Source organism: Euleptes europaea, chromosome 14 (assembly GCF_029931775.1).
Source record: "Euleptes europaea isolate rEulEur1 chromosome 14, rEulEur1.hap1, whole genome shotgun sequence".
In the NCBI taxonomy this organism is placed as follows: Eukaryota; Metazoa; Chordata; class Lepidosauria; order Squamata; family Sphaerodactylidae; genus Euleptes; species Euleptes europaea.
The window spans coordinates 49,271,510-49,298,424 of NC_079325.1; the positions used below are offsets into that span (position 1 = coordinate 49,271,510).

General features: G+C 44.7%; 1 protein-coding gene across 1 annotated transcript in view; it reads right to left on the reverse strand.

Moving 5' to 3' along the window:
* Nucleotides 1-26,915, reverse strand: part of COL27A1 (collagen type XXVII alpha 1 chain) — a 349,655-nt gene that overhangs the window by 175,825 nt on the left and 146,915 nt on the right. The window contains exons 14-19 of the mRNA XM_056860156.1: nucleotides 26,199-26,243; nucleotides 21,436-21,489; nucleotides 15,369-15,413; nucleotides 4,664-4,717; nucleotides 4,205-4,258; nucleotides 3,560-3,613 (exon numbers count right to left, since the gene is read on the reverse strand). Of these exons, the coding sequence (XP_056716134.1) occupies nucleotides 3,560-3,613; nucleotides 4,205-4,258; nucleotides 4,664-4,717; nucleotides 15,369-15,413; nucleotides 21,436-21,489; nucleotides 26,199-26,243 (306 nt within the window). The remainder of the gene's footprint in view (nucleotides 1-3,559; nucleotides 3,614-4,204; nucleotides 4,259-4,663; nucleotides 4,718-15,368; nucleotides 15,414-21,435; nucleotides 21,490-26,198; nucleotides 26,244-26,915) is intronic.

Genomic DNA, 26,915 nt, shown 5'->3' on the forward strand with positions numbered 1-26,915 from the left:
TTCTTTTGTGCTTATGTCAGAGAATGTTTCCTTGTTGCTAACAGCTAAGGCAAGCCCATTCAACCTTTCACAAATTTGGAGTCCGCAGCTAATCTTATTTGTGCGGAGTAACAAATCACGACGCCGCAAGAGTGACAAAAGGGAAGTGAGCTTGGCGTGAAGAAAGGAAAGGTGACGACATGCTCATTAGCCAGAGCCGCTTACGATTAAGTGCCAACCCTTTTTCCGCCTGAAAATAAATTCAACTAAGAAAACAAAGAACTCCATCGTCCTGTCCAACGTTAACAAAGAGGGGAAGATTACAAAGCGATTAAACTCAAAAAAGAGCTGTTCCAGACCCAGCAAAATACCAGAACTCTGATGAGGGGAAAAGAAGATGCCAGACAAATACTGAAAGCCATTCTCCAACTATAGATACATCTGTTTTATTCCCACTTCATACATTACTATTAAGAGAATACACCAAAGCATGAAGAGAGAGACCAGTGGAGAATCAGAGAAAAGCCACCCTGTGTCTGGCTGGGGTGGAATGGGTCCCTTAAATAAAACAAAGCACTTCTCAACACAACACCTGATTTTCCTGTGGGATTTGTACCACAAGAAGCTATGGGTTCCTAGTTGGGACCCAGCATGGTATAGTGGTTAAGAGCAGTGGTTTGGTGCGGTGGACTCTGATCTGGTGAACTGGATTTGTTTCCCCACTCCTCCACATGACGCCAGCTGGATAACCTTGGGTTAGTCACACTCTCTCAGCACCACCTAACTCACAAGGTGTCTGTTGTGGGGAGGGGAAGGAGATTGTTAGCCTGTTTGATTCTTTCTTAAGCTGTAGAGAAAGTCGGTATATAAAAAACCAACTCTTCTCCTTCTCCTTCTCCTCCTGTTTATCAAAGGGTCTCAGGAGAGTAGATAGTTCTAGCGATGGCTGTTTAACCCTACTAGCCAAAGGTCACTTTGAACCCAGAAAAGCCCAGTTTTTGATGTTATGAAAATCCCAGACATGTCCAGCTACCAGTTCTCTTGTAGAGGGGCTGGGGAGGAATCTGTGCCTTAAGCCTTGGAGAGGGGCCGCCACTTAGACAATGCTCAGAGAGAGGGGGCAATGGTCTGACTGGGCAGAAGGCAGTTTCAGATATTCATAAGGTTTTCATCTGCCCTAAGGACATGTGACTGAATCTCTTCTTTGGAAGGGGGAATCATTCCTTGGCAGAACAGATGTTCACCATGATCATGGAGGTAACCCAGGTTAAATGGCTTCTTCTCGACCCAGAGTCCCTCCGTTACCTTTGGGACCATTGCTGTGGGAGATAAGCAAGTGCTACATGCTCTCCATGTAAACCTAACCTTACTGGTGCACCACAGAAACCCACCCCTGGGGCAGCAATCATACCACAAAAGTCACCGTTTAACTGGGGTGAATAATCTCTCTCTGGAATAGAGACAGCGCTCGTATTTATTTATTTATTTATTTGATGTTTGCTGCGCCTCTCTCCCTAGTGGGGACCCAAAGCGGCTTACATCGTTCCCCTCTCCTCCATTTTATCCGCACAACAACCCTGTGAGGTAGGTTAGACTGAGTGTGTGTGACTGGCCCTATGTTCACCCAGCAAGCTTTCATGGAAGAGGGGGGGGGGTTCAACCCTGGGTCACTCAAGTCCAACATTCTAACTCTTACATAGCAGGCATGGTAATTATTTCCGTGAGGTTTTTTTCTGACTATTCAATAAAGGAATAGTAGACAGTGCGCAACTATTGTATATGTCCCTAGATAACAAAAGAAAGGGAAACCAACATGTCCTATGTGACAGTGGCTACCAAAAACTACAGGGGCAGCCCATTCCTGAAAGCCCATTCCTTTGGAGCTGATGTGACCCTGTGCCGGCACACCTACCCTGGCGCGGAAGCAAACTCGCCAGCGTCTGGGCCCCGCTGTCAGCGCAGCCGTGCTAGCATGGAGGGGTATTCCCAGGGCCACAGCTTTTTCACCCCGGAAACGCCCCCTTGAGTGGCAGCGGGGCTGCACCACCTTTTGGGGTGGCACACCCTCGCTGTTTTCACTGGGGCGTTTTCCACCTTTTTTCTTTATTTTATTTTCTAAAATGCTTGTTCAGGCTCCGCAGTGGCCAGGAAGCCTCTGAGGAGGCGGCATGGCTCCGCCACTCCTGGCCGCCGTGGATCTACCCCCCCCCCTTCAAGATTGCGCTCTAAACTGAAACTCATCCCAGAGCCTCACACCAAGTTTTTTAAAGTTCTTGTTTTGACTCAAGCATTAACAATTTCTCTGCATATAATTCATAAGATAAACAATTTTTCTCCTATGAATTATGTGCAGAGATTCCGTTGACGCTTGAGTCAAAACAATTTTTCTTTTAAACATATCCGTTTGCTGCCTCCTGTCTCTGATATGTTTATAGGATGTTCATTTAGCCCTATGGATAAGTCCTGTAATTTAAATATTCAGCTATTTTCGGGGGTTGATCTTCTAACAGATTTCTAGCATCTGCCAAATGCTGCCCTTGACACTACCATATTAAGAGCTTGCTGAAGACCAACCCATACAATGAGCCATTACATCATCACAGTCTTCCAACAATAACCGCTGCCCTTCTCCCATCAGCTCGTCCTCTCTTACTTCGGCCAAGCAACTCCCTAGAGACTATGCAACTTAATCAGCTATTTCCATTCAGCTGGTGCCTGGCCTCTGATCTAATCTTGCTGTCATTGGCTTAGCTCCTCTGATGTCACAAACTGCAATGTCACAGAAAGTAACAGGCCAGCCGGCTAGGCGAGCCACAATGCCAGTAAACTCTGGCCAGGGCTTTTGTAGCAGGTCAGCTGGCTAGGGGTTGTCAGACAAAGGAGGAATGTTCAGCTCTACATTAAGATGTCCATGGACAACAATAGGCTTCAGCTCACCAAAACATATTAGCAAAAAAGCACCGGGTTGGTGCAAACTGGGCTGAGTTAAGAAGAGCTTTGCTGGATCATCTGAATGGTCCACCTAGACCAGCATTTTGTTTTCCACAGAGACCCTCCAGATATCTCTGGAAGGTCTATAAGAGACCAAAGACTCCTGAATCCCCTCCCCACAAAAAAACTGGTATTCAGAGGAATACTACTTCTAAGCACAAATGCCCCTCATAGCGATCATGACTAATAGCCACTAACAGCCAACACTAGTGGCCATCACTGGCAGCGAATTCTGTACACTTATTCATCTGAGTTGTCTCAGAGTATTTCAACAGAAGGTAACAGACCTCTTCAGACCACTTATAAGGAAGGATTACAAATGTATGAAGGAGAGCCTTCTTAACATGCTAAACAGGGAACCATGGCAGGGGGTTGGACTTGATGGACTTTGTGGTCTCTTCCAACCTTGTGTGATTTTGTGTGATTTTTTGTGTGTGAGACCCCACTTCCCTTCAGTATGACAACTATCCATGTATTCTTACTCTCTACTTCCTGTCATTTAGCTTAGGGTAGAAGGGTTTTTTGAAAAGAAAGCATGGATTTCGAAAGGAAAGCTTTAAGGAAAGAACTGATGAAGGCCAGAATATACCTCAGGGCCAGGTGGTCCTGGAATTCCAACTGGACCTTTGTCGCCAACCTTCCCCTGCAAAGAACCAAACAAATCAAAAAGGAAACATGAGTGTGCCGTCGAAAGTCTTTCTCTCACCAAGGTTGCCAGCCTCAGTTTGGGATGAACCTCTTCAACCTGTAGATTGGGGTGTCGAACTCAATTGTTACGAGGGCCGGATATGACATAAATGTCACTTGGTCGGACCGGGCTATGCCTCGCCAGCCCAGATTTGGTGTGGGGGGAGGTGGCTGCCTCGGCTGGCTCGTGGGCCAGATAAGAGCTCTCAAGGGACCTGATCCGGCCTGAAGGCCTTATGTTTGACACCCCTGCTGTTGATGGTGGCTCACTGGACTCAATACTCCTCACACTCAAAATCAGTACATACAAAATTAGCATGTCAGGGAGAAAGGATCTGAAGCTTAACTTTCATCCTGAATATGCAACTTAGCTATACAAAGGGAATTAATTTTGGGTGTGGACCAGCATCTCATTGCTGAAGTTGGAAGAGCACAGCCCTGATACAGGATGACTACCTCGAGGAGGCCCTAAAGACAGATGTTGGCTGGCGTGCCTCACCAGGCCACCTTTTGCAGCAGGGTCAGAAGAAACGAGGCAGTTACTTACAGGAGGGCCTGGCTTTCCGCGGGCTCCTGGCGTCCCGGGCAAACCTTGACTACCCTGAGGGGGAAACAAACAGACAATGAGAACTTCATATAGAGTGAGGGCAGTGTTGCAGCCAGCAAGTTGGACACTCAAGTTGGCAGTGCCGCGTGCAAGAGGAGAGGGTGAATTAGTGGGATGTAAGGTAAAAGTATTAACACCCGAACCCCAGAGTGTTTTGCTTGCCCACTTTAAATGGAAAACCCCCTTGGGCTGTGCTGTCAAGTGGGATTTATTTTCAGGAACATGTTTTCCATTGTGAAGGTGAGGGTTGTTTTTTTTTGTAACTTGAGACATAATCAAGCATTAAATATAAGAAAGCAGGGTTGGAGAACAAGCATCTTTGCCGAGAAAGCCAGGCAGTGGCTCAGTATCAATATTTATGCGAACGGTAAAGAGGGTAGTAAATCAGGGTACAGTTACCTTGTCACCTTGGAATCCGACATCCCCTGGAACACCAGGCACTCCCTGATCACCCTGAATACACATCAGCAAAGAAAGTTACAACAGACATCAAAGTCAAGGGCAACAATTATGCCCCAATCAATGGGATTTATCAGTTTTAATATACAATGGGTGCTTTCAAGGCAGAATTGGGGAAAAGATTAAAAACATCCAAGACAGACAGGTATTTCCCCCCCAAAGCAAGCCAACCAACAAAGAGTGCAATCCACCCCAAAGTTCTCCCTGTGAATTAAATGAATGAATGCCGCAATAGGGCACAGCTCCCTCCCATTCATTTCAGTGGGTCTTGTATAGGAAGACTCCCCAGTGGGCTGTGTTCAAATGTTTAATGGTGGGGGAGCTGACAAAAGAGAGGAGGAGGCGGGGGAAAGGAGAGGAAAGGTGGCAGAGCACCTGCTTTGAGTGCAGAAGGTCCCAGATGCAAGGAGCTTAGATGCAGGTGTTTGGAAAGACCTTTTTCTGCTGCAAATTCTATGATCAGTCACAGCCAACAACACTGAATTAGATGGACTTCCGGCCCATTCCTGACCTTGAAGGCTGAAAATCCTTAGGAGGAGTGCAGGGGCCTGTGCCAGCATCTGTGCCCCTTGCTCCAACTGGAATGGACTCCAGCGTCAGGCCTCTTATGTCACCCTCCTTGCGCTGCCGTGACAGTGCAGCCCTGGGAAGCAGGCTCAGCCTCCCGGCAGCATCCTAACAGCACACTTCTGCGCGCCGTCTTCCCAGGAGGCGTTCCCGGGGTAGTCCAGAGGAGGAGCTGCCTTTAGGCAGCTGCCTAAGGCCTTTCAGGTAGGGAACACCCCCTTTGCCCTCACCTTGATGTATGCCACCTTTTTAGGTGGCGTATCCGCATGGAACCCTATAGAGCGGTTCCATGGGGCTCGAGGGTGAGGGCAGCATTTTGGCTTCAGTGGGGGGGAGGCTGAATCCTTCTTTGGAGGCGGCACGACGGCAGCGCCTCTAGGCACCAACTCAGCCCTTCCCCTCAGGAATGGGCTGTGATGCTCTGATTCCATATAAGGCAGCATCATACATTTGTATAGAAGCTAATTTAGAACTTCTCAGAGAAATATCTGTCTTGTAATCAACGTGAGCATTACATGTTAGAGAATTCCTATCTCAATACAGGGTTATTGTGCCCTTTATCCTCACTACGAAAAGAAACCAGAGTGGAAGGGCTGCCCAAGAAAAGATCGGGATATTTTAGGATACAATATTAAATACGACTCTTAGGGAATAAGTCTCATTAACCTCAATGGAATTTACTTGAGTACTATATAGATGCTTAGAATTACACTGTTGTATGGAAATTCAAGCCAAACAAAGTTTCAAGATTAGATCTTGCAATGAATTCTAATCTATTAATCATAGTCCTGGTAAAAGCAGTTTATTCTGTGTAAATTTATATCTTCCCTCTAAAAGGGAGCAGGGATTTTTTCTCCTTCTTTTTTTCTTTTTGAGATTTAGGAAGAATCAAGCAAGAGAAATTATGTGTTCTTAAAAATATTAATAGGTGAAGAAAATAGCTTAATTGCTGACAATGTGCTACATATATTGGGTTTCCTAGGTCATCCCAACCCTAGAATGCAGGGTAGGTTATAGTTTAATACTCTTGTAAAAAAGCCAACAAAACAACACTGAACAAAACTCTGAAATCTGACACCTGTCAGAAGCTTAGCTCTGTCTGCCAAACTCCTGCCTAGCAAAAGGTCAGTTCACGCATATACATTCATCCCTAGATGTCCAGGGTGAATTGCAGGTATAAATGGGTTGTCACAAATCAAATAACACAGATAAAATTTCCATATTAGTATGGAGCCAACCTTTCTCAAGGAACCTCATCCAACTTAAGTGTCTAGAGGAAGGTTTAAAACTCTACTTAATAGACATGCAGAATAGAGTTAGGATCCACCCCATCAGTTCAGTGCAAACTGTCATGTGCTGAAAAATCGAGGAAGCAGAAATCAAGCATATGTGCATGAACCAGGCCAACTTGTGAAAGAGGCACAGGCTTTGGTGAGTTTCCAAGAGAAGAAAGGTCTGCAGTTGAATGGCAGATGTCAAAAGGGTTTCCCTTCGTATTCTTCAATGTCCGAACACAACACAGTGATGGAATAATCAAGAGGTCCTTCTGAAAAATGGCACTGAGACCCAAGATGTTGGCCCCGTTTTCATCCACCAGGCTTTCCAAATCTCTGAGTCTCTCACGCAGGAAACTATAGGACACCACCATCCCACATAGGCTCCATCACTCATCAAGTGTTGATCACTATGATGTATTCTGCCTGGATCACTCTTGAAACCAGTTGGTAAGTTTCAGCAGACATAGAGGGAAGCCATCATCTACTGTCAGTGGTAGGCTGGCAGGGATATAAAAGACCCTGTGTTAAGACGATGGCATGAGTTGTTTCGGGATGCCATTTCAAGGTCTGTACAAACTGGCCCTTAAATATCTCAGGGGCTGTCACCACACGAGCCAGAAGAAAGCCCTGGGGCTTTCCTGTCTCCAGTGATGCGGAAGCTCACTCCCTTTTGTAATGAAATCCCCCCCTTCCCTTCTCTCCCAAAATGGGGAGTCCTCCATTCAAACTACCCTATTTCAGCGTCGTCAGCTGATCAGCGATGTCAGCCATTTTTGGTATTCCATCTTTTACCAGAGTTTTTAACTCTTTGAGTCAACATAAGTAAAACTGATCCAGCACAAACGGATGAAAGAGCAGCTCATACTCCACAGTTTCTGCTTTCTTTACCCATTTCCTACCAGTTTCCACTAGAGGTTTTGCCCTGCTCAGGGCTAGCAATCGGAATTGATTTCAGGAATAACTGGATCTCATGTGGAACCATTTAACCACAGCACCTTTAAAATCCGTATATTTTACCTCCTCCCCAATCTTGGGCATGCTCTTATATAATGGAGATAATTCCCCCTTCAATATGATAGAGATACTTCATTTAGTCCACCTCCTTGATCCCTCAGTTTTGTGGCTGCTCTCTCAAAGCTGGACAGATAAACCCAGGGATCCTCTCCTGGGATATAAATCTTTCCCTGTCACTTATTTCTCTGCTCAGCTCAGCTTCCTGGCGCAGGACCTCCAAGTCCTGCTGGTGTTTCTGTTCCTGCATCTCTCTCTTCCTCCAGTGTCCTCCTTTTCTCCTTCCACATCTTCTCCATCCTTCCCAGTTCCTACATCCACAGTCTCTGGAGTTTGATCTCTGCCTCCTTCTCTCTGGCCCAGGCTCACATTGCTTGATCTCCCTGAGCTGTATCTCTGCCTTCTGGTCCAGGCACTCAGCTGCTGCTGCTCCTGACACCAGCAGACTTGGTATGAATGTGCGAGCTCCCACTTAGTTACAGGAATTCCGGGAAAGGATCTTCAGCTCGTCCAGACAAATTCCCGCCTTCTATCTGCCTTCTCTTGCATTCCTCTATTCACCCTAGCTGCTTCATTTGCACAAACCTCAACAGCTCCGCTGGGTCCATGATGGCTCTCCCATACCCTGCTCCATAGCGCACAAATATAAACAAGACCAGAGTTTTCAAGGTAGAGAGGGAGCATGATCTGAATGAGATTCAGAATCTCCTCTTTAGAAAGGACCTGCTTATTAGGAACACCACTATGCCTTATTTGTCAGTTATCACAAATCATGAATATCATAGGGCTTTTATGCTCCTTCGATATAATGCTCTCCCTTCTAAGTTTCTTGAAGGGATATATAATAAAAGGCCAATGGATGCACGAAAATGTATATGCAACCAGGACGGATTAGAAACCACTGAACACGTCCTTTTTGAATGCACGTTTACACAATCAGATACGCTCAGGCCCTCTGATTCCCTTGTTAGTGGATTGTCCCAGACCTCTCAGAAAACACTGTTTAGAGCTCCTTTTGTCAGATTCAACACCAAATTTATCTGTTAGTATGGCTAGATTTGCCTGGTTGGCAACTAAAATAAGACAAAATGCACTTAAGGCTCTGGAGTAATCAATCTGTGATTAAAATCTCTACTGTTTTATGCATATCTTGGAGGATTCTATCCCTTTATACCAGTTTTTAATCTCCGCTACATTTTTACCTTTTGTATTATTGGTCCATAACTATTTATGTATGTATTTAATTTCAATTTTTTAGGACATTTGATGGTCTATGACTGCAAATAAATAAGCACATTCCTTCCCTTGTGCATTTGCACAACAAATTTTACAACTTTTGCCAAGTTATTTCTTCACTAATCTCTGTGCATTCTATCCCACCGCTGCCATCATGTATGAAGGGCTGGGTTCACATGCCCTGTTCCCTTGAGTCCCCTGCCAGTCAGGAAAAACCCTGTATCTGCCCCAAATCTCCACCCAGCAACATTGCCCCTTTTAGCACCAAACTTCGCTCTGGATAATAATCATCTCCACCAACTAATCTGAAAGAGTGTGCTAGGCAGATCTGTACATCTAGCCCTCTGTATCTGTGTTGCTGTTTAGAGCTCCATCAATTTGCTGCATCACCCACTTCGCTCATACCAGCTAGCGGAGGGACCATCAATCACACCTCCATCATTCCAAGCTGTCATGCTCAAGTGATGGCAAGCTCATCCGCTGTCCCTCCCCTTTACTGCTCTTTGGATAGCAAGACCAAATAGGCATGGTGTGTTGACAGAGATCAGGCTTCAAGCATTCAAGATCTAAGAAAGTGTAATAAACAAAAAACAGGGTCTGTTCAAGCATCAGGCTGTGCGAGGATACAAAGAAAAGGTGAAAATACGCAGTCCTCTTACTTGACACTCCATATTTATACTAAACTATGCTTAATTATGATAGGCTAGTAAATTCTTGCAGCAAGTTGGGACTTCTTGCCATTGGTCATTTATGCATGGTCGCTTTACCCTCCTTTATTCCCTGTTTCAGCCAGGATCACATTTTTCAGTATGCATGTTACCTCATTCCTTGGAAGCTTAAAACTGTTTCAACACATAACGAACCCGGCTTTTCCCATTCCTCTTCTGACCTGAATTAAACCGTTCATCCTGGCTCATTCCGGAGTCACAGAGCGTGCATACTCCATTTTCGGGTTGGGCTTCACCCCACCCTTTTCCAAACCCCTCTTCAAGGCAGCGTGCAGATAGGGGAAGCACAGAAGATTGGCTTCTCTCACAGCCAATCACGAAGCAGGGTGTAAAGAGGCAGGGATTCAAGTGCTTCCTGCTTTCTGAGCAAAAGAAAGGCTTTTTAAAAACGAGGCTGGGATTTCTCCCCCCCCCTTCCAGCTTGCTCCGTTGTTGTTGTTGTTCTTAAAATGCTTTTTAATGCTGCAGTTGGGTTTGGGGGGAAGGAAATCTTCTCTGCGTGGTAAGCCAATTACAGAGCAGCATTTAAAGGGGTGGAACTTGATTTGAACTTGGGAGACTGCTCTTCTGTATTCATGCCTCCATTAGCACACAGTTTCGTCCCTGATCGTTCCAGCCAATGCATACAGTTTTCCCCAACCCGGCTTACTTTGAGTCTGGCTGAAACAGGGAATAAAGGAGGTTAAAGCAACCGTGCATAAATGACCATTGTCTCTTGACATGTGGTCAAGATGGAGTCCCTAGGTGCCCATCCAAGGAAGATGAACAAGGAAAAGTGAATAAGAGCTTCCTTCTCCTGTCCCAAGAATGCATAATCACCCCTTGGGAGTCCATCCTGCTCTGGGGTCATTCAGAATCTTCCTGCCACAAGAGGAAGAAATTACTATCTAGCCTTTAGACTTTCCAGGTCTCTGTCCCTCTTAGGTGTGATATTCTAGCAAGGTGTGGGATATGAAACCTTTTGTTCTTACTTCAGCCAGAGCTATTTGCATAACTAAGGGCTGGAATGCTCTGCAGTTGGCAGAGAGATGATTCATCCCCTTTGCCAGCTGTGAGTATGCCATCAGGAACCTGCTCATGTACAAAGTACTCTCCCAATAGCTGAATTACTGTAATGAATTCTACGGCGAATTCTCCACAGCCATCTATTCATTTTGCTAGACCTTCCAAAGAATTTACTTTTTTATGGTGGCTTGTAAGTCAGTGGTTTTAACCTTCTCACAGTCTGAACATATGAAATTACCTTTTTACAAGTCAAAATGTTAGCCTAACTAGCTCAACCCGGTTCACCAGATTAGCGTCTGCCATTCATGTGGAGGGGCAGGGAATCAAGCCCAGTTCTCCAGATTAGAGTCCACCACTCCTAACCACTTTTAGCCATTACACCACGCTGGCTTTCTTCAAAACAATCCAGAAGCATGTGCGTGCGCTGGCCGCATGCACAAGGTTGCCAGATGATGGCATCTCCTCTTCTGAACACTCCAAGGCACCCAGTCGGGACTCCTGCTGCCACCTGCGGCTGTCGTGGGTTTCAATCATACGGCACTGGGAGAATCCCACTTTGAACTCAATTCCCAGATGCACACTAGTACAATATGGACTGGGACTGTGGTAAGTGAAGAGAGAGCGCTTAACCCCCTGCCCACACACACTCCCAATTTTCCTGACCTGAAATGACCTCAAGGAGATGACATTTTCTGGCAAAGGTTGTTCTAGCAGCAGTTATCATATGTAACCCCATACAAAGTTGGTCTTTAGTTAGATTAGGTACCAGATTTAACAGGAATATCTCAGGTTTACATGTTGCCAGACACTGGAAACAAAAATCGACTCCAAAGGTAGAGGAATGGCTGGTTAAAGTTAAAGAAATATATGTTTTAATTAAGCTAACAACATTTCAGAAAAATAGAGATACAATAAGTTTAGATGAGTTATGGTCACAAACTATAAATAAAATAGAGAATATTATAAATAAAGCCGAGAAAGGGGAATGCATTGTGCTCAGTCAGGACGGAGCAATGAATATGAAGACAAAAAAATAAGCTGTAGCATAGGAATCCTGTTGTTATTTTATTGTGTATATATATTGTATTTTAAATCATGAAGATTGCCTTTTTTCTGCTTTTTTTAGTTGCTGTTATTGTTTATTGTTATTGTTGTTTTCATATATATATATATATATATATATATTTATTTATTTATTTAAAAAAAAAAGGAGATGACATTTTCTGTTTCTGGGGAAACGTCCATTTACTGAAGTTTCCCCAATGAAGCAAATAGCAGCTCCCTTGTGCATTTATGGTGAGGGAAAGGGTGCAAGGAGAAATGGTTAAGCACATTCTTCCTGCATGCTGTGGTTGCGATCAAGAGGTCCAGGCAGGGAGCTCCCAGGCCACGCGTGTCGATGGGCCACGTGGGCTTTGTAATGTGTGAATCAGCCATCAGTCCTGCCCGGTTCCTGTTACTTGACATCTTTCAAGGACAGGAATGGAACCTGGGACTTTCTGCGTGCAATGCATGCGATTTATGGGCCTATCTCCAGTAGGATGAAGTACTGTCAGCTTAGGCAGTGGCTCTCCAGGGCCCCAGACAGAATCTTTCTCATCCTACTCACTCCAAACTCTTTTAACTCAACACGCCAGAGACTGAACCTGAGACGGTCTGCATTTTTTAAATACAGGCACAAGGAGCTTAACTAGAGTTCTGCAAGTTTCTCATTCAGCAGTTTCCCCCCTACATTTTCTCAAGTTTCATAGGGAGAGAGAGGGTTCAGGATGAAACCAGAGGGTAAAAAATGCATGTAAGTGCAATGTGCACAACATTGCTCGCACAAGCAGATGTCAGCTCACTGAATCATTCTGTTACACACTTCTTACGCAACTGACCAAGACCAAAAGCAGTATCTGCTCTGATTGGCTTCCCACTGCAGGTGTGAAAGCCAAGTATCTCTCTGGCTACTCATAAGTGAGGCTTTAAAGACCCTGTTTGAAACATGAGGTACAATCTAATGAGATTATCTCCTGAAGAAGCCTCGTAGGAACAAATAGATCATGTGCCCAGGAGAAAAGTGAGAGTCAGCTGGCAGAGCTAAACACAGACACACTGATTACTTGGATGCGAGGAGAGAGAGAGAGAGAGAGAGAGAGAGAGAGAGAGAGAGAGAGACATGTCCCCATGCCAAGCAGGATGTGGGATGCCCTCAAAACTAATAATTCCATCCCTCAGACCTTTGCAAGTCAGCAAGAAGGAGCAGATGGAACGAGTTAGGCCCACTGGGGCCGCATTCATCTGATCTGAATTAATAATTATGAAAGGTCGATGGCTCCTGGCAGCAGAGAGGGAGACAGATTGCCATGCCTAAACTCGAGCGCTTGGGGATTCAGGTGCCATCTTGCATCTGGGTTTTGTTTTGTTTTTTAGCTCTTTGAAAACTCGGGAGCTCAGCAAAAGTTGACATTTCACTCCCGATTCCTTTTCCTAGATTTAACAGCCATTGGGTATTCATCTGCCATCTCACACTTTTAAAAAGGGGGAAATGAAATTTAATTTTTCCTTGACGCTTTAAAGAGAAAAGCTGCCACATCTCTCACGCAATTGACCAATCTACTTGACAGCAGATGACACAGTATCCGCTCCTCAGCAAGTGTCTTTAGCTGTTTTATCCAGGGAGTGATATATTTATTTCGTGCAATATTATTTTGTGGACATGATAAAACAATGTGGGCTAGGGAGTCTACTTGATTTGGACAAAATGGGTATTTGTGTTCTTCTGCGATAATTTTATTGCATCGCCATTGTGTCTCGGCTGAGTCTAAGGCATTACATCTCGCCAATAAGAAAGCTCGTCTAACTTTATGGATTTCTAAACAGTGGAAATAGTCTGGCAAGGACAATCTATCAGCTCTCTCTAAGGAAGAAACCTCAGCACAAGGTTTCTAACAGAATCTGGGAACCACATACCTAATGACATGAAGGGACAGGGACTGAGGCAGGAAAAGAAGAGAAGGGGAGAGTGTCATGATTCGGATTTGCAGCAGGACCTGGATCTAAGAACTTGGGCATTTCATAGAATCATAGAGTTGGAAGGGACCACCAGGGTCATCTAGTCCAACCCCCTGCACAATGCAGGAAATTCACAACTACCTCCCCCCTCCACACCCCCAGTGACCCCCTACTCCATGCCCAGATGATGGCCAAGATGCCCTCCCTCTCATGATTTCAGACAAAGATCCAGAGAACCGGAGCGGTATAATGGTGAGTAACACTGGAGAGATATGGCTCAAATCACTACTCAGCCACGGCGCTCGCTCAGTGACTTTGGCCCAGACACTATCTCTCATCCTATCTCGCAGGGTAATCGTTAGGATAAAATGAGAGCCATTGGACAACCTCCTACACTGTCCTCCCTGGATAAAGCGATGGGATAAATATGTGATAGAAAGAACAGAGGCTATTCACAGCCCTGTCCTTCCCGCTATATGGGCAAAGTGCCTACAAAGACGGGGAAAGATCACAAAGAGCTTTTTGGTGTGTGCATGAAAACAGATTCTTCATGAGGTGCAACATGCCACCCTGCAACATTGCTCAGATGAAAAGGGGACAAGTAGTAAAAACAAAATCCTATTCTCATCAGAAGCCCCCCACCTCACCCCATTACACACTGGTAAAGGATATTCCCCATCAAGCTGTATTCTTTCACTTGGGAATAGCTCGCCCTACCCTTTTTTAAAAACCAGTAGAGGAGAAATTACACTAGAGCAATGGGTATTCCTACACTATACTATGAGCAGATCAAATAAATCTCCCAGCTACACAGGGTGAGCGAGCAGGCTTTGCTCTACGTGAAGTCTTAGCATTGACCCGAGTGCATCTCAACAAAGCATCTCCTTTCCCAACCGTGAGATTTTAATGGCAGAGACTAGGCAAGGATGCTGAGCCTTGAACTGACTAGCAACACTTTAACAAGGCATCTCCAAAAGGCAAACCAGGGGGCAAGCTCAAAAACCAACAGGGATTTTCACCATAAGACTATGTACCCGAGCCGGTGAGAATTTAACATAGTACTACCACACACTGCTGGACAAGGAAGAAGAAGGAGGAGGAGGAAGAGGAGTTGGTTTTTATACCCCAATTTTCTCTACCTTTTTAAGGAGACTCAAACTGGCTTACAATCACCTTCCCTTCCTCTCCCCACGACACCTTGTGAGGTAGGTGGGGCTGAGAGAGTTCCGAGAGAACTGTGACTAGCCCAAGGTCACCCAGCAGGCTTCATGTGGAGGAGTGGGGAAACCAACCCGGCTCACCAGATTAGAGTCCACCGCTCTTAACCACTACACCATGCTGGCTCTCTTAGCCATATAGACCATAGTCAAATATGCAAAAGTAAAGCAAACACTTGACAGAAACAAGATTGTTTTATCCCATGTTATTAGTTGTGCAGGTAAACCACAAGCCGCACACTCGCCATCTGCATTCATTTTTGACACCCAAACCTGCTGAAAAACTCAGAATACATTGCACGGAAATGTTACTGATCCACCCTCCAACTGTAAACCTCGAAGACGACAAGAAGGGGCTGCTCTTCAGGTAATTTAGTCCTTGAGGAAGAAGTTATTAGTATGTCCTGGATCGCAGAGCTAAGAGGATACTAAGAAGGTTGAGTTCATGAAGGGAAGGAGGGTGTGCCCCAGGTGGAAAAATAAATAAGGCGGAAAAATGGGGGAGCGGGGAGGGGCAGGTCACATAGTGCAAAGAAAACAAAAACCAGGAGTGGGGGACTGCATGCAGAGAAATAACAACAGTGCAATAAGGGAATATTCAGATCACCTTATCACCTTTCAGTCCATGCTCTCCGGGATTTCCCATCAGCCCCTAAAAATAAGAAGAGAAGAGAAAGACACAAGAGTGAACTGGGGCCCGGCACCTCTAACGAGTTGTCAGTGCTCTGGCAGGGCATCGATCCTTCGTGGGCCTGCGTACGTCGCCCTGGCCGCTCTCTAAAATTCAAAGGAACAAAACTGACAAATCAAGGGACCAAGCTGTGAACACCTGGATGTCCATACAATGAATCGCTGTCTGATTATCCACCCCCAACACACGCACACCAAGCTCGGCTCTGCTTCCTCGGTCCATCATTCCTTTATTGGCATACAAACACAATTCGAAAGGTTACAAAAGGCCTTTTTGATTTATGCCACCACGGCGGCACGATTGACATAGGCGGCTAAATGGAAGACAGTCGAGATACCAGACAAAAAAGACTGGATAAAAAAGATGCTGGAAATGACTGAGATGGCGAAGCTTACAGCTTTGATAAACCACAATGATAATGTACAATTTTGGGGGGAATGGGAGGCTTGGAGAACTTACTGTGAAAAACAATTTTCAATGGGATCATTTAAAGCATGTTCTTTGATCTAATCCCTTATTTGTACTTTGTATTAATTTTATATTAGGTATTGATTTAATAATATTGTATAGGATAAGATCAGGTTATAAATAATATCGGGATTAGTTCCGTTAGCAAAAGTTTATACAATTTATTTTTAGATGGAAGAGGGAGAGGGGGAAGTCATTCTACTGTCAAATTAGTGATACTACTTGTTTGTTTGTTTTCTTTATTATCACTATTTAGTATTAGATGTTGTTTCTATGCTAATATACTAAATGAAGAAAATAAAAAATTGTTTTTTTAAAAAAAAGAAAGGTTACAAAAGGAATGGAAATGTTACAAGGTGCCCTTTATAATATGGTTAAAAGGCGGTTACATTAAGAAATACAGTTTGTTGATACTGCCATCTAATTAGCTGTTTGGCGGGCTTTTAAAACAAACTTTAAAAACTGTGCCACCGTCTCCAATATTTGGGGCGAACGATTGTTCAATAAATAAGCTCTGCGTTCTGCATGTGGTATTTATTTACTCTGCAATTATCTGACCTCCACTAGTTAAAAGGTTTTGGTTTTGTCCTGCAATACGTTACCAAACAGGTCAAGATAAACCTCAGCAACTGAGCCACTCACATTAGCAAAATTCTCAAGCAAGGCGTTTCCTCCCAGAAGGCAAAAACAGGGGCAGCAGTGTACCAAGGAACAAGAAAATAGGGACTGTGCTTGGTAAATGGGGCACTTGGAACATGTGGGGAAACCACCAGTCACAGAAATGATGGACAGAACAGAAAATTAGGTCCCAAGGAAGAAACACCTGAAAGGGAATATCCATTTTGCAGCTGCTGTTTGTAGGAACAGCTAGGGTTTCATTTTGTTTTTATTCTGTATTGGTGCTTTTCATTATTTTTTATATTGTGATCTAGCAGTTTTTCATCCTTGTTCTGGAAAGCCATACAAAAATGAAATTCTTTTTTTTTTAAGTAAATAACCAACGTTTTATTTATTCAATTAAAATATTTCTACCCTGCCAGCTAACTTAACAAGAATCTTGAGATGCCTTACAAACAATTAAATTCAAAAATTAAATAAACTAACAGATAATTAGGAGATATATTTTTTAAAATATTACAAAAATAAAAAAGAAATAACACATCAGATTACTATACAGTACAGTAAGCAAAACAATACGCCAGAGTTTAGCTAAAACCAGCAGAAGGCTGCATAAACAATCTTAAGTCCCAGTGAAAAGTCTGAGTAAACAAAAAAAAAGGTTTTCACCAAACATCTCCTGATGCTCAGCAACATAGCCAGCCCTCAAACATTTCACAGATGGAAATAGAGACATGCCTGGGAAAACCTTTTTCTCATACTGAGGATCACTTTGCAATCTCCACTCCTTCCGCGATTATGCAGTGTCAAAGGTTCTTCCCTTCCTGACTATTCATTTACTCAGGAATAGTCTTGTCCAGTGCTGCTGTAAAATCCAGGTTTGTTGTTTGGCATCACGATGGACCAGGGGTCTCCAACGTGGTACCCATGAGGCACCATGGTGCCTGCCAACACTTTTCCTGGGGCCTGTTAAATGTCTTAGAAGGTTGGCAGGGCCAGGTGGGGCACTCAGAGCATGTGGGGGAAACCACAGGTCACAGAAACGATGGACAGAACAGAAACTTAGGCCATTTATTCATGGAAGCGTTTGCATTTCATTTGCCACTCTTTAGATGCACTTTCCCCCCACCCATATTCTCAAAACTCAACAATAAGCCGCCATGCAGAGTTTTGAGAATTCAGATGGGGGAAATGTGCATCTAGAGAGTGATGCAAAACCTTCCATGAACACAGCCCAATGCAAAACCTTCCATGAATAAATGGCCACAGTCCGATGCAAAACCTTCCATGAATAAATGGCCTTAGGTCCCAAGGAAGAAACACCTGAAAGGGAGTATCCATTTTGCGGTGGCTGTTTGTAGGAACGGCTAAGGTTGCATTGTCGTTTTTATTCTGTATGGCTGCTTTTCATTATTTGGGCCCACAGGGCTTCTTATTGGCCAATGGAAATTTGATTCGCTCTACAGATTTCTAAAAGCGCTGCTTTGGCAGCAGCTGCCACCACAACACAAGGGTCTTCACTGAGTGTAAATAGCCGCAGCCATTTTTTTTGGGCTGGCTCTGGCTTCTGCAGCATCTATTTTATGGTAGCCATTTTTGGGGGCTGTGCCCACCATGCTGTCAGACTTCCAAAGCTTCCCACAGTCTCAGAAAGGTTAGAGACCCCTTTAAGAGACCATATCATGAGAAATGTGGTATGTGCTACGTTACTGGCAGATGAAAAGCATCCTCCTCAGCTGCAGAGGATAAAGTAACAGGATGTGCATTACATGGCCTAGGGTTCACGAGCCCGCTTTTATGTGCATGTGAACAGATTCAAGATGCCCATGCACGTGTATACATGCTCAGAGATTTAACCGCAAGAGTTTGAGGGGGGGGGGCTGATCCCTGAAGGATGACAACGTTAGCAACAGACACGAACAAAATTTAAACAACATTATCAAAGCAAAAATACCGACTGGGATTTACCACCAACGGAGACTGGAAAGTATGATGGAGGCATCAGGCAAACACATGGCAGAGGAGAAAAAGAGAGCCAGATGCAGGCAAGATTTTTTGGGGGTTTTTTTCCCAACAGACCAGATCAGGCCTACAAAAGCTAGAATTTAACAGCTGGGAACTAGCAAACCCTCCCAGCAGGTGAGGAGCTGTCGACAGGGCAGGATAGAGGCTATGATGGGAAAGTGGGAGGTAAAGGCCATCTTTCTCCAGGTTTCAAATCTTCTCTTGGGTCTTGAAGGAAGGGAGTGATTAATAGGAAAGGCTCCCTACAGGGGCTCTCGTGTTCCATCGTCTCCTAAGACACCCCAACGATAAGGGAAAACATGCCTTGCCGATTCCTCATTAGCTCATATTTGCTCAGAAAAGCAGAGCGACACTTCAACGCTCCCTTTCCCTTCTCACTTCTCACCAACCTCTTCCATTTCCCTACCTGCTGCCATGGATACACTAGAATTGGCCTCCTCGCCTCTGGCCTCCTGTGGTCAAAATTAATTTCTGAGGCCACAGCGTCCAGTCCCTCCAGCCTAGTATTTAGCTCTCAAGGATTTTTTCCCCAGCCCTTCTACCTAATGTCATTTAACTGGGGATTGAACCTGGGACCTTCTGCGTACAAGCCCTGTCTGAGGTCCAGAGAGGCCCAGGCCACTTCAAGCTTTTGAGGCCCCAAGCCAAAAAAAATTATTTTTTTTAAAGACTACATGAAAACAAAACAAGGTCCGTTATGTAATATCAATGTCCAAAAATGGCAAAATGTGTGCCCTTATCAAAACTCATGGTGCAATAAAGTTTTCACAAACTTCCACCTTGAATCTGTAGGGTTGCCAGGTCCCTTCTCGCCACTGGCGGGAGATTTTGGGGGTGGAGCCTGAGGAGGGCGGGGTTTGGGGAGGGGATGGACTTCAATGCCATAGAGTCCAATTGCCAAAGCGGCCATTTTCTCCAGGTGAACTCTCGGCTGGAGATCAGTTGTAATAGCAGGAAATCTCCAACTAGTACCTGGAGGTTGGCAACCCTATCTGCAGGTGAACTGATTTCTATCGTCTGGAGATCAGTTGTAATAGCAGATCTCCAGCTAGTATCTGGAGGTTGGCAACCCTGTGAATCTGGGCCTTAACACTTATCAGGTGCCAAAATGTCCGCCCCGCCCCCTTCGGGGTGAAGGCCCAGGCCATGTTCGCTCCCCCACCCTCAGACTGGCCCTTCCTGCATACGAAGCAAATGCCCTGCTACGGAACCTTTCTGTACCTATAACTAACTAATCTATAACTAACATGTGAAGCTGCCTTATCCCAGGTCCACCAAGCCCAGTGCTGTCTACTCTTACCGGCAGCAGCTCTCCAGGGTCTCAGACAGAAAAAATAAAGTCTTTCCCAACACCGCCCACCTGAGATCATTTAACTGGAAGAAATGCTACAGACCCCATATGCAAAGTGTATGTGGCTGCCGCTGGACTATTTCTTAGTTTACTTTATTTTTGCATGCCTCTCTTTGTTGAGAAGAGCCCCATGGCGCAGAGTGGTAAGCTGCAGTACTGCAGTCCAAGCTCTGCTCATGACCTGAGTTCGATACTGACGGAAGTTGGTTTCAGGTAGCCGGCACAAGGTTGACTCCGCCTTCCATCCTTCCGAGGTCGGTCAAATGAGTACCCAACTTGCTGGGGGTAAAGGGAAGATGACTGGGGGAGGAAATGGCAAACCACCCCGTAAACAAAGTCTGCCTAGGAAACGTTGGGATGTGACGTCACCCCATGGGTCAGGAATGACCCGGTGCTTGCACAGGGGACGTTTACCTTTTTTTACCTCTTTGTTGAGACACAAGGCTGATTATGACTCCTATCAGAAATCACTCACCATGACAGGTACAGAAACCTGACAGGTTTGTTTACTAGGCATGTGAATTAAAGATCTGTGAAGGTATCCCTGTCTGGGGAGCTGAGGTCTTACAGTAGACCAGCAGGGTTTGCTGGGTCTGGTAAGAAACTAATTTGCAGCAGAGTGCTGTATTTTAAGAGGTTACAAACCTGCCTGAGAGAAGGCCTTCCTTGGGCATGTACAATCTGAAACCTAACATCCCACAACTCTTAGTTAAGTGTTCATATTTACCACAGTTTGTGTGTGTTTGTGTTTTCTGATTAAACTTCGTTCTTTTTTAACATTATTATTATATTACGGGATACAGAAAGAAAAAAAGGAGGGTAAGGGAAAGTAAAAAAAAAATCAATTTCTGTGTCCGAGCTTCCGTACAATATATACACATTTCTTCGTCAATTAAACTAAGACTGCAGGTTTCTAATGCTAATTACTGATTTAACAATCTTCATATTTACACACTAACAAACAGAATAGAGCGCGTGAGTAATGATCATATAGTAGCTGCCATTTTATCTTAAAATCATCTATTAGATTCATTTTCATCAAATGTGTTAATCTGGACATCAAAGCAAAATCAAATAATTTATTAATCTACTCAGAAATGTCTGGAATCGTACTGGATTTCCAATATAAAAAGGTAAAGGTCCCCTGTGCAAGCACCGGGTCATTCCTGACCCATGGGGTGACGTCACATCCCAACGTTTCCAATGCAGACTTTGTTTGCGGGGTGGTTTGCCAGTGCCTTTCCAATAGGTTGCATATAAAATTCTGGCAGCGGCGGTTGATTAAACTTCATTCTTGTTCTGTTTTTTAAAAAAGCAAACTATCTTGTCCCTGTCGGTTTGCCTCATCCAATCCAGACTTGCATGGGATTTTCATACCCAGGCCCAGATTCTATCGCCTCAAACTTTTCTCGCGGCTTTCCTGCTCAGAACCCCAGTGCACTCAGGTAGGCAGGAAATTGTGAGAGGGAGGGGAAATTCTGTGAGGTAGTATCTAGCCCCCAGGAAATCTATCACACTCACCTTTAATCCTTTCGGTCCTGGAAAGCCTATTGGTCCAACAGCACCCATATCACCCTAGTATACGAGAGACAGAAAAAAAGACAAGTCGGTTTTAAGAAGGAGCAACTTGAAGCCCCAGACCCTCTCTGAAGGCTCTCTTAACTTTTGCTGCTAAGCAAAAAGAGGTGCAATAAGTATCGCCATAAGGATTTTGTGTTCAGTGCCGTCAAGAGTCAGCCAACTTATGAAAACTCCATAGGCTTTTCAAGGCAACTAAGAAGCAGAGGTGGTTTGGCATTGCTTTCCTCCGCAAAGTCTTCCTTGGCCATCTCCCATCCAAGTGCCGACCCTGCTTGGCTTCCGAGATCTGTCAAGAGGGGGCTAAACTACACCACTCCACATCCCATCACGAAGATTAGAAGTTTTAAAAGAAAAAATTAGGCTGGTGCTCAACTCAGTCCACATTTCTCGAGCTCCAGCCCTTTGATAATTCTTGCTTTGGGCAATCATAGGTTTAGAAAGGTGGACAAAAAATTGTGATAAAAAAGGAACTTTCCTGCAAAATCACACTGCAAAACAAGCAAACCCCCTTTTTTTAAAAAAAAATGAAGAAATAGCGTATATTTCATCAATATTGGATAATTTTGCATAATACTCTGCTTCTGTCAACTACAACACAGAGTGCAAAAACCATCACCAAGTCCTTGTAGCGCATTTTTTGGGCAATTTCACCAGACAGCACCCCTAAGCACATCAGTCTTGCTTGAACAAATAGTCCAACGTCTTGTATCACACCACAGCCAAACAGATGCTTCTGAAGAGCCCACAGGCAGGTCAGGAAAGTAACAGCATTCACTCATGGCTTGTCACCAGCAATTGGTAATTCAGTGATACATTGCACTGGAATCTAGAACTTCTACTGAGTTTGCACAGCCAACAGCAGCTCACAGACCTATCCTCCATGTATCAATCTGAATGAGCATATAAAAACAGCCTTGCTGGATCAGAACAAAATGTTAATCTATCCCAGCACCCTTCCACCATGGATGGCCAGATAACACTGGGAAGCTCACAGACAGGTAGGGTTGCCAACTTCCAGGTACTAATAGTTAGACAAAACCAAAAAAACTCGTGCTGACCAATACAAGTTAGTCAAACAAACAGCACTAATGACCAAACGAAAATTAAACAAAAATATCAAAAATTATATCAAAAAACCTGGAAATCTCCTGCTATTACAACTGATCTCCAGCCGATAGAGATCAGTTCACCTGGAGAAAATGGCCGCTTTGGCAATTGGACTCTATGGCATTCAAGTCCCTCCCCTCCCCAAATCCCACCCTCTTCAGGCTCCACCCCAAAATCTCCATGTATTTCCCAACCAGGAGTGGGAAACCCTACAGACAGGGCATGGTTCCTGCAGCTACACACACACACACACACACACACACACACACACACACACACACGTGTTAGTGCCTTGTAACTGGTATTCAGATAACTGGTACCTCTGAACCTGGAGGGTCTATTTAGCTACCATGCCCACCAACTAACAGAGATGTTCAGGGAGCTTGGTTCTGAGCCCCATACAAAGTTATCTACTGAAGCAACCATAACACACACACAGCCTTGATTCCTCTTGTTGGATCAGATTTAACAATTTTTTATAAGGTAACGGTAGTCTCCTGTGCAAGCACCAGGTCATTACTGACCCATGTGGTGATGTCACATCCCAACATTTACTAGGAAGACAATGTTTACGGGGTGGTTTACCATTGCCTTCCCTAGTCGTCTACACTTTACCCCCAGCAAGACAGGTACTGGCTTTAAATTTAGAATCTATTTTGATATATACACCTGCATGGGCACACGGCTTTCATTTCCCTCTCACCTGCGTGCGAAAGGGAGGGATGGGTGGGGGGGCTGTGTTGGATTGCGGGGCCTTTCGAGAGAAGCGAAAAATGCAGGACAGCCAGAGCGGGGCAGGGAGAAGCTCGGACACCCCCAAGTAGGAGTTTGCCAATGGTCCCTGGTGGGAAAGCGCTTTAAAAGAGGGCTGCGCTTTTCCAATTAGGTTCGAGCACGTGGGTTCCCCCCAAACGGCACGTGATCAAAGGCTCCTCCCACCGGAAAAATAAACATACAACAACCACACCTGAGAATCTATTTTCTGTCTCAAGCCTTCAGCTTAAATATGAAACCAAATAAATGAAGATGATCACATGACACATGAGAAACATCTGCCCAGGTCTAAACAGTATGCCCTAGGGTTGCTTGAAGCCTCCGGGACCCCTAAAGGTCTTTAAAACAGACCAGTATTCAAGCAGTCTCCCTGATGCTTTTCCCCTCCATGAAGGGAGCCAGGGAACTCCTGTGCCTGGAGTCCTCCTCTGCCATTTATAAACAAGCAGGGCAGCAGCTGCTGAAGCTAGAGGCCTATTTCCTTAGCAGGCGCCCCGTGAATGTTGAGCAAAGGCTTCGCAGAACAGATCCCTTTTTCATGCCTCGCAGTGCAGAGAGGCTTCTCAAAAGAAAGGGTTCGCTTCATTGAGCTGGCCCGTATAAAACTGAGCCGGGAAGGGAGGTGGCTCCGGTTACCTCTCACCATTCACTCGGGCCATCTACAAAGCTGATCTGAATGGCAGCATGGAAAGAGATAAGTGGATCCTCGGGATACCCAGAATCAAGAGGAGGGAATGGGCAAAGGTGGCTAAAGGGTATAAGGAGGGGCAACAGCATAAGAGTCATTAAAAAAAAATTATAGAAAAGTCATGGAGAATTGATCCGCCTGTGGCCTTTTACGAATGGTCTGTTTCCGCTGGATCTGCTGCTCTCTAACTGCACAGTATTTGCAGTCGAATTCTCAAAACACTATGCACAGGGGCTTTTTGCCCCAAAGCAATTCTAGGAGTACCTTGTGATCGATTATGCATCCCCAGCAAAAATGTGGAGCTTCTGAACCATGCTTGAGTCCCTCCCCCCGGAAAACGTTGCTTTGTAATTGGCTGTAGTGTATTTTTTTGAAATATGTCACCAGCCCCTGCCAGCCCCGCAGTTTGATTCTTTAATTTGATCTGAACTGAATGGCCATTTTACAGCCAAAGCAGAGAAGGGTCCAGACAACGCCCCCCCTCCCCCTGACCAATGTGTTTCTGTGTAACACTTTGAAAAACCACTGGCTGTTTTCAAATAGGCAGAGTGGAGAACTGCTCATACAACCTGGGAGCCTAAGAGTAATGGTGGGAGGAACAATTTGAAAACCCCTCTTCATCTCACAAAACCTCTCCCTCCAAGACTCATCTCTTCCATGAGAACTTTAGATCACACGTGCATGGAGAGTTCTGTGTTTCCCAGGTCTGTGCTGGCCCAATTGGGGTCAAGACCATGCTGCGCAGGGAGAGGCCATTTTTCATGGCCTCATCAGGTAATTTTTGAAGGGATTTTTTCCCTTTTTCTTTCAGCTTATTTATGAAATCGTGTTTTTCTAGCTATCTGGCGAGTTCTCCAGTTACGTGGAATCCCATGCCTTGTCTGTGGGTCGTCTGGTTTTATGGCTTTTGCGATCACGCAGAAGCAACCCTCGTGCACAGAAAACTAGCCTGTCAGGGGAAAGTCAAGGTTGGAACCCTCCTTACTGACGTGTTAGTTTTCTGTGTGGAAGGCATGGTTTCTGCATGGAGGAACGTTCCATCACGTGAGCCCCCAGCTGCAGCCTGAAATGGAAGAAGCAGTAGTAGAATCCAGACACAGGTTGACCACGTCTACAAAAAGTTTGCATTCTCAGCAGATCAGTGCTGATCTACACTTTATTTTTTTATAGTCACAATTCCTTTCTCCACTGCACAAAAGCTGGATTCTCCAACCTATATTAATTATGCATATTTGCATTTTTGTGGCTCCCACCTTGTGGAACGGTCTGCCTGAGAAGGTCAAGAGGGCTCCCACGCTTCCATCATCCCACAAAACTACGTAAAATAGAGTTATTCAGAAGAGCTTTTCTATAAAGGCAATAGGGCTATGCTATAAAATAATTGTTCAGGGAGGGATTTTATAAAGGGAAAGGGACTGAGGACTGTACCACTGTGTTTAGGACCTATTGTCAGTTAGCAGCATATATTACCCTGTTGTTGTTGCATTGTTTTCTACTGATGCAACACCGTTTTTCTACATTATATCTGCAGTTTAAAGTGGTACAACCCAGATACAGTGAGCTGATCCTTCGAGCTAATTTTAATGGTTGCTAGATCTCATTGGCCGATTGGGACACCACCGCAATTTTTAGTTATTATTTCTCCGTATGCATCAATTTAGCATAGTTTTTATTATGTATGTTTATTATCAATCCAGCATTTTATTAACCTTGCATTTCCTTTTATTATGTATCTGCGGTATTCTTGACATGTTTATAATGGCCCTGTGGCTAAATGCAAATAAAACCATTCATTTATTCACAGTGAGACCCAGGGCTTCAGAGACTTGGCCCTAATGCAGAGGACTTTGGACCTAATATGGATTCATCAACCCATCACCATTAACTTAAAAAAACACACATTTAGAATCTTGCTACCCACCATAGCCCAAGAGGGGCAATCCTGTTGTTCTCACTGCCACCATAACATTGCACCGTGCATATTCTTTTTGTCCTTGTTATGCTCCCTCCCAAACACAAAGAGCAAATGAGCACATGCATTTGTGTGGTGGTTAATGGGCTTTGAAAGAAACCTGAAAGCCTCAAACTGGAAAGCCCCAAATGTAAAAGCTCTCCTGCATTTCCCTTTACTTACAATGAGTCCATGAACTCCAGGAGGGCCCAGGGCTCCCACGTCTCCCTAAAAGGAAAGAAAGATCAACACGGTTATGGCCTCTTTGTCGACAAGCGGAGACTCAAAAGTGCCTCAGTCTTGCAAAGGCTGGAAGGAGAGGCCCACCCCCGCCCTCGCCAGGCAATCTAGCACTTCCATCTTCAACTAGCTTGTTAATGAAGAGGGCAGGGGCCTTTCAGACACAGGGCCACTTGTTCTTCTCCCGAAGTTAAAACTGCAAAGCAGACTGGCTTCCCCTTGCAGGAACAGAGAGGAGAGAAGGACGGCAGTGTGCCTTTCAGAGGGGAAGTAAAAGTGGGTGGGAGGGAGAGGAAGAAAGAAAGAAAGAAAGAAAGAAAGAAAGAAAGAAAGAAAGAAAGAAAGAAAGAAAGAAAGAAAGAAAGAAAGAAAGAGAGAAAGAGAGAAAGAGAGAAAGAAAGAGAGAAAGAGAGAAAGAGAGAAAGAAAGAGAGAAAGAAAGAAAGAAAGAAAGAAAGAAAGAAAGAAAGAAAGAAAGAGAGAAAGAAAGAAAGAAAGAAAGAAAGAAAGAAAGAAAGAGAGAAAGAAAGAAAGAGAGAAAGAGAGAAAGAGAGAAAGAAAGAGAGAAAGAGAGAAAGAGAGAAAGAGAGAAAGAGAGAAAGAAAGAGAGAAAGAGAGAAAGAAAGAGAGAAAGAAAGAGAGAAAGAAAGAGAGAAAGAAA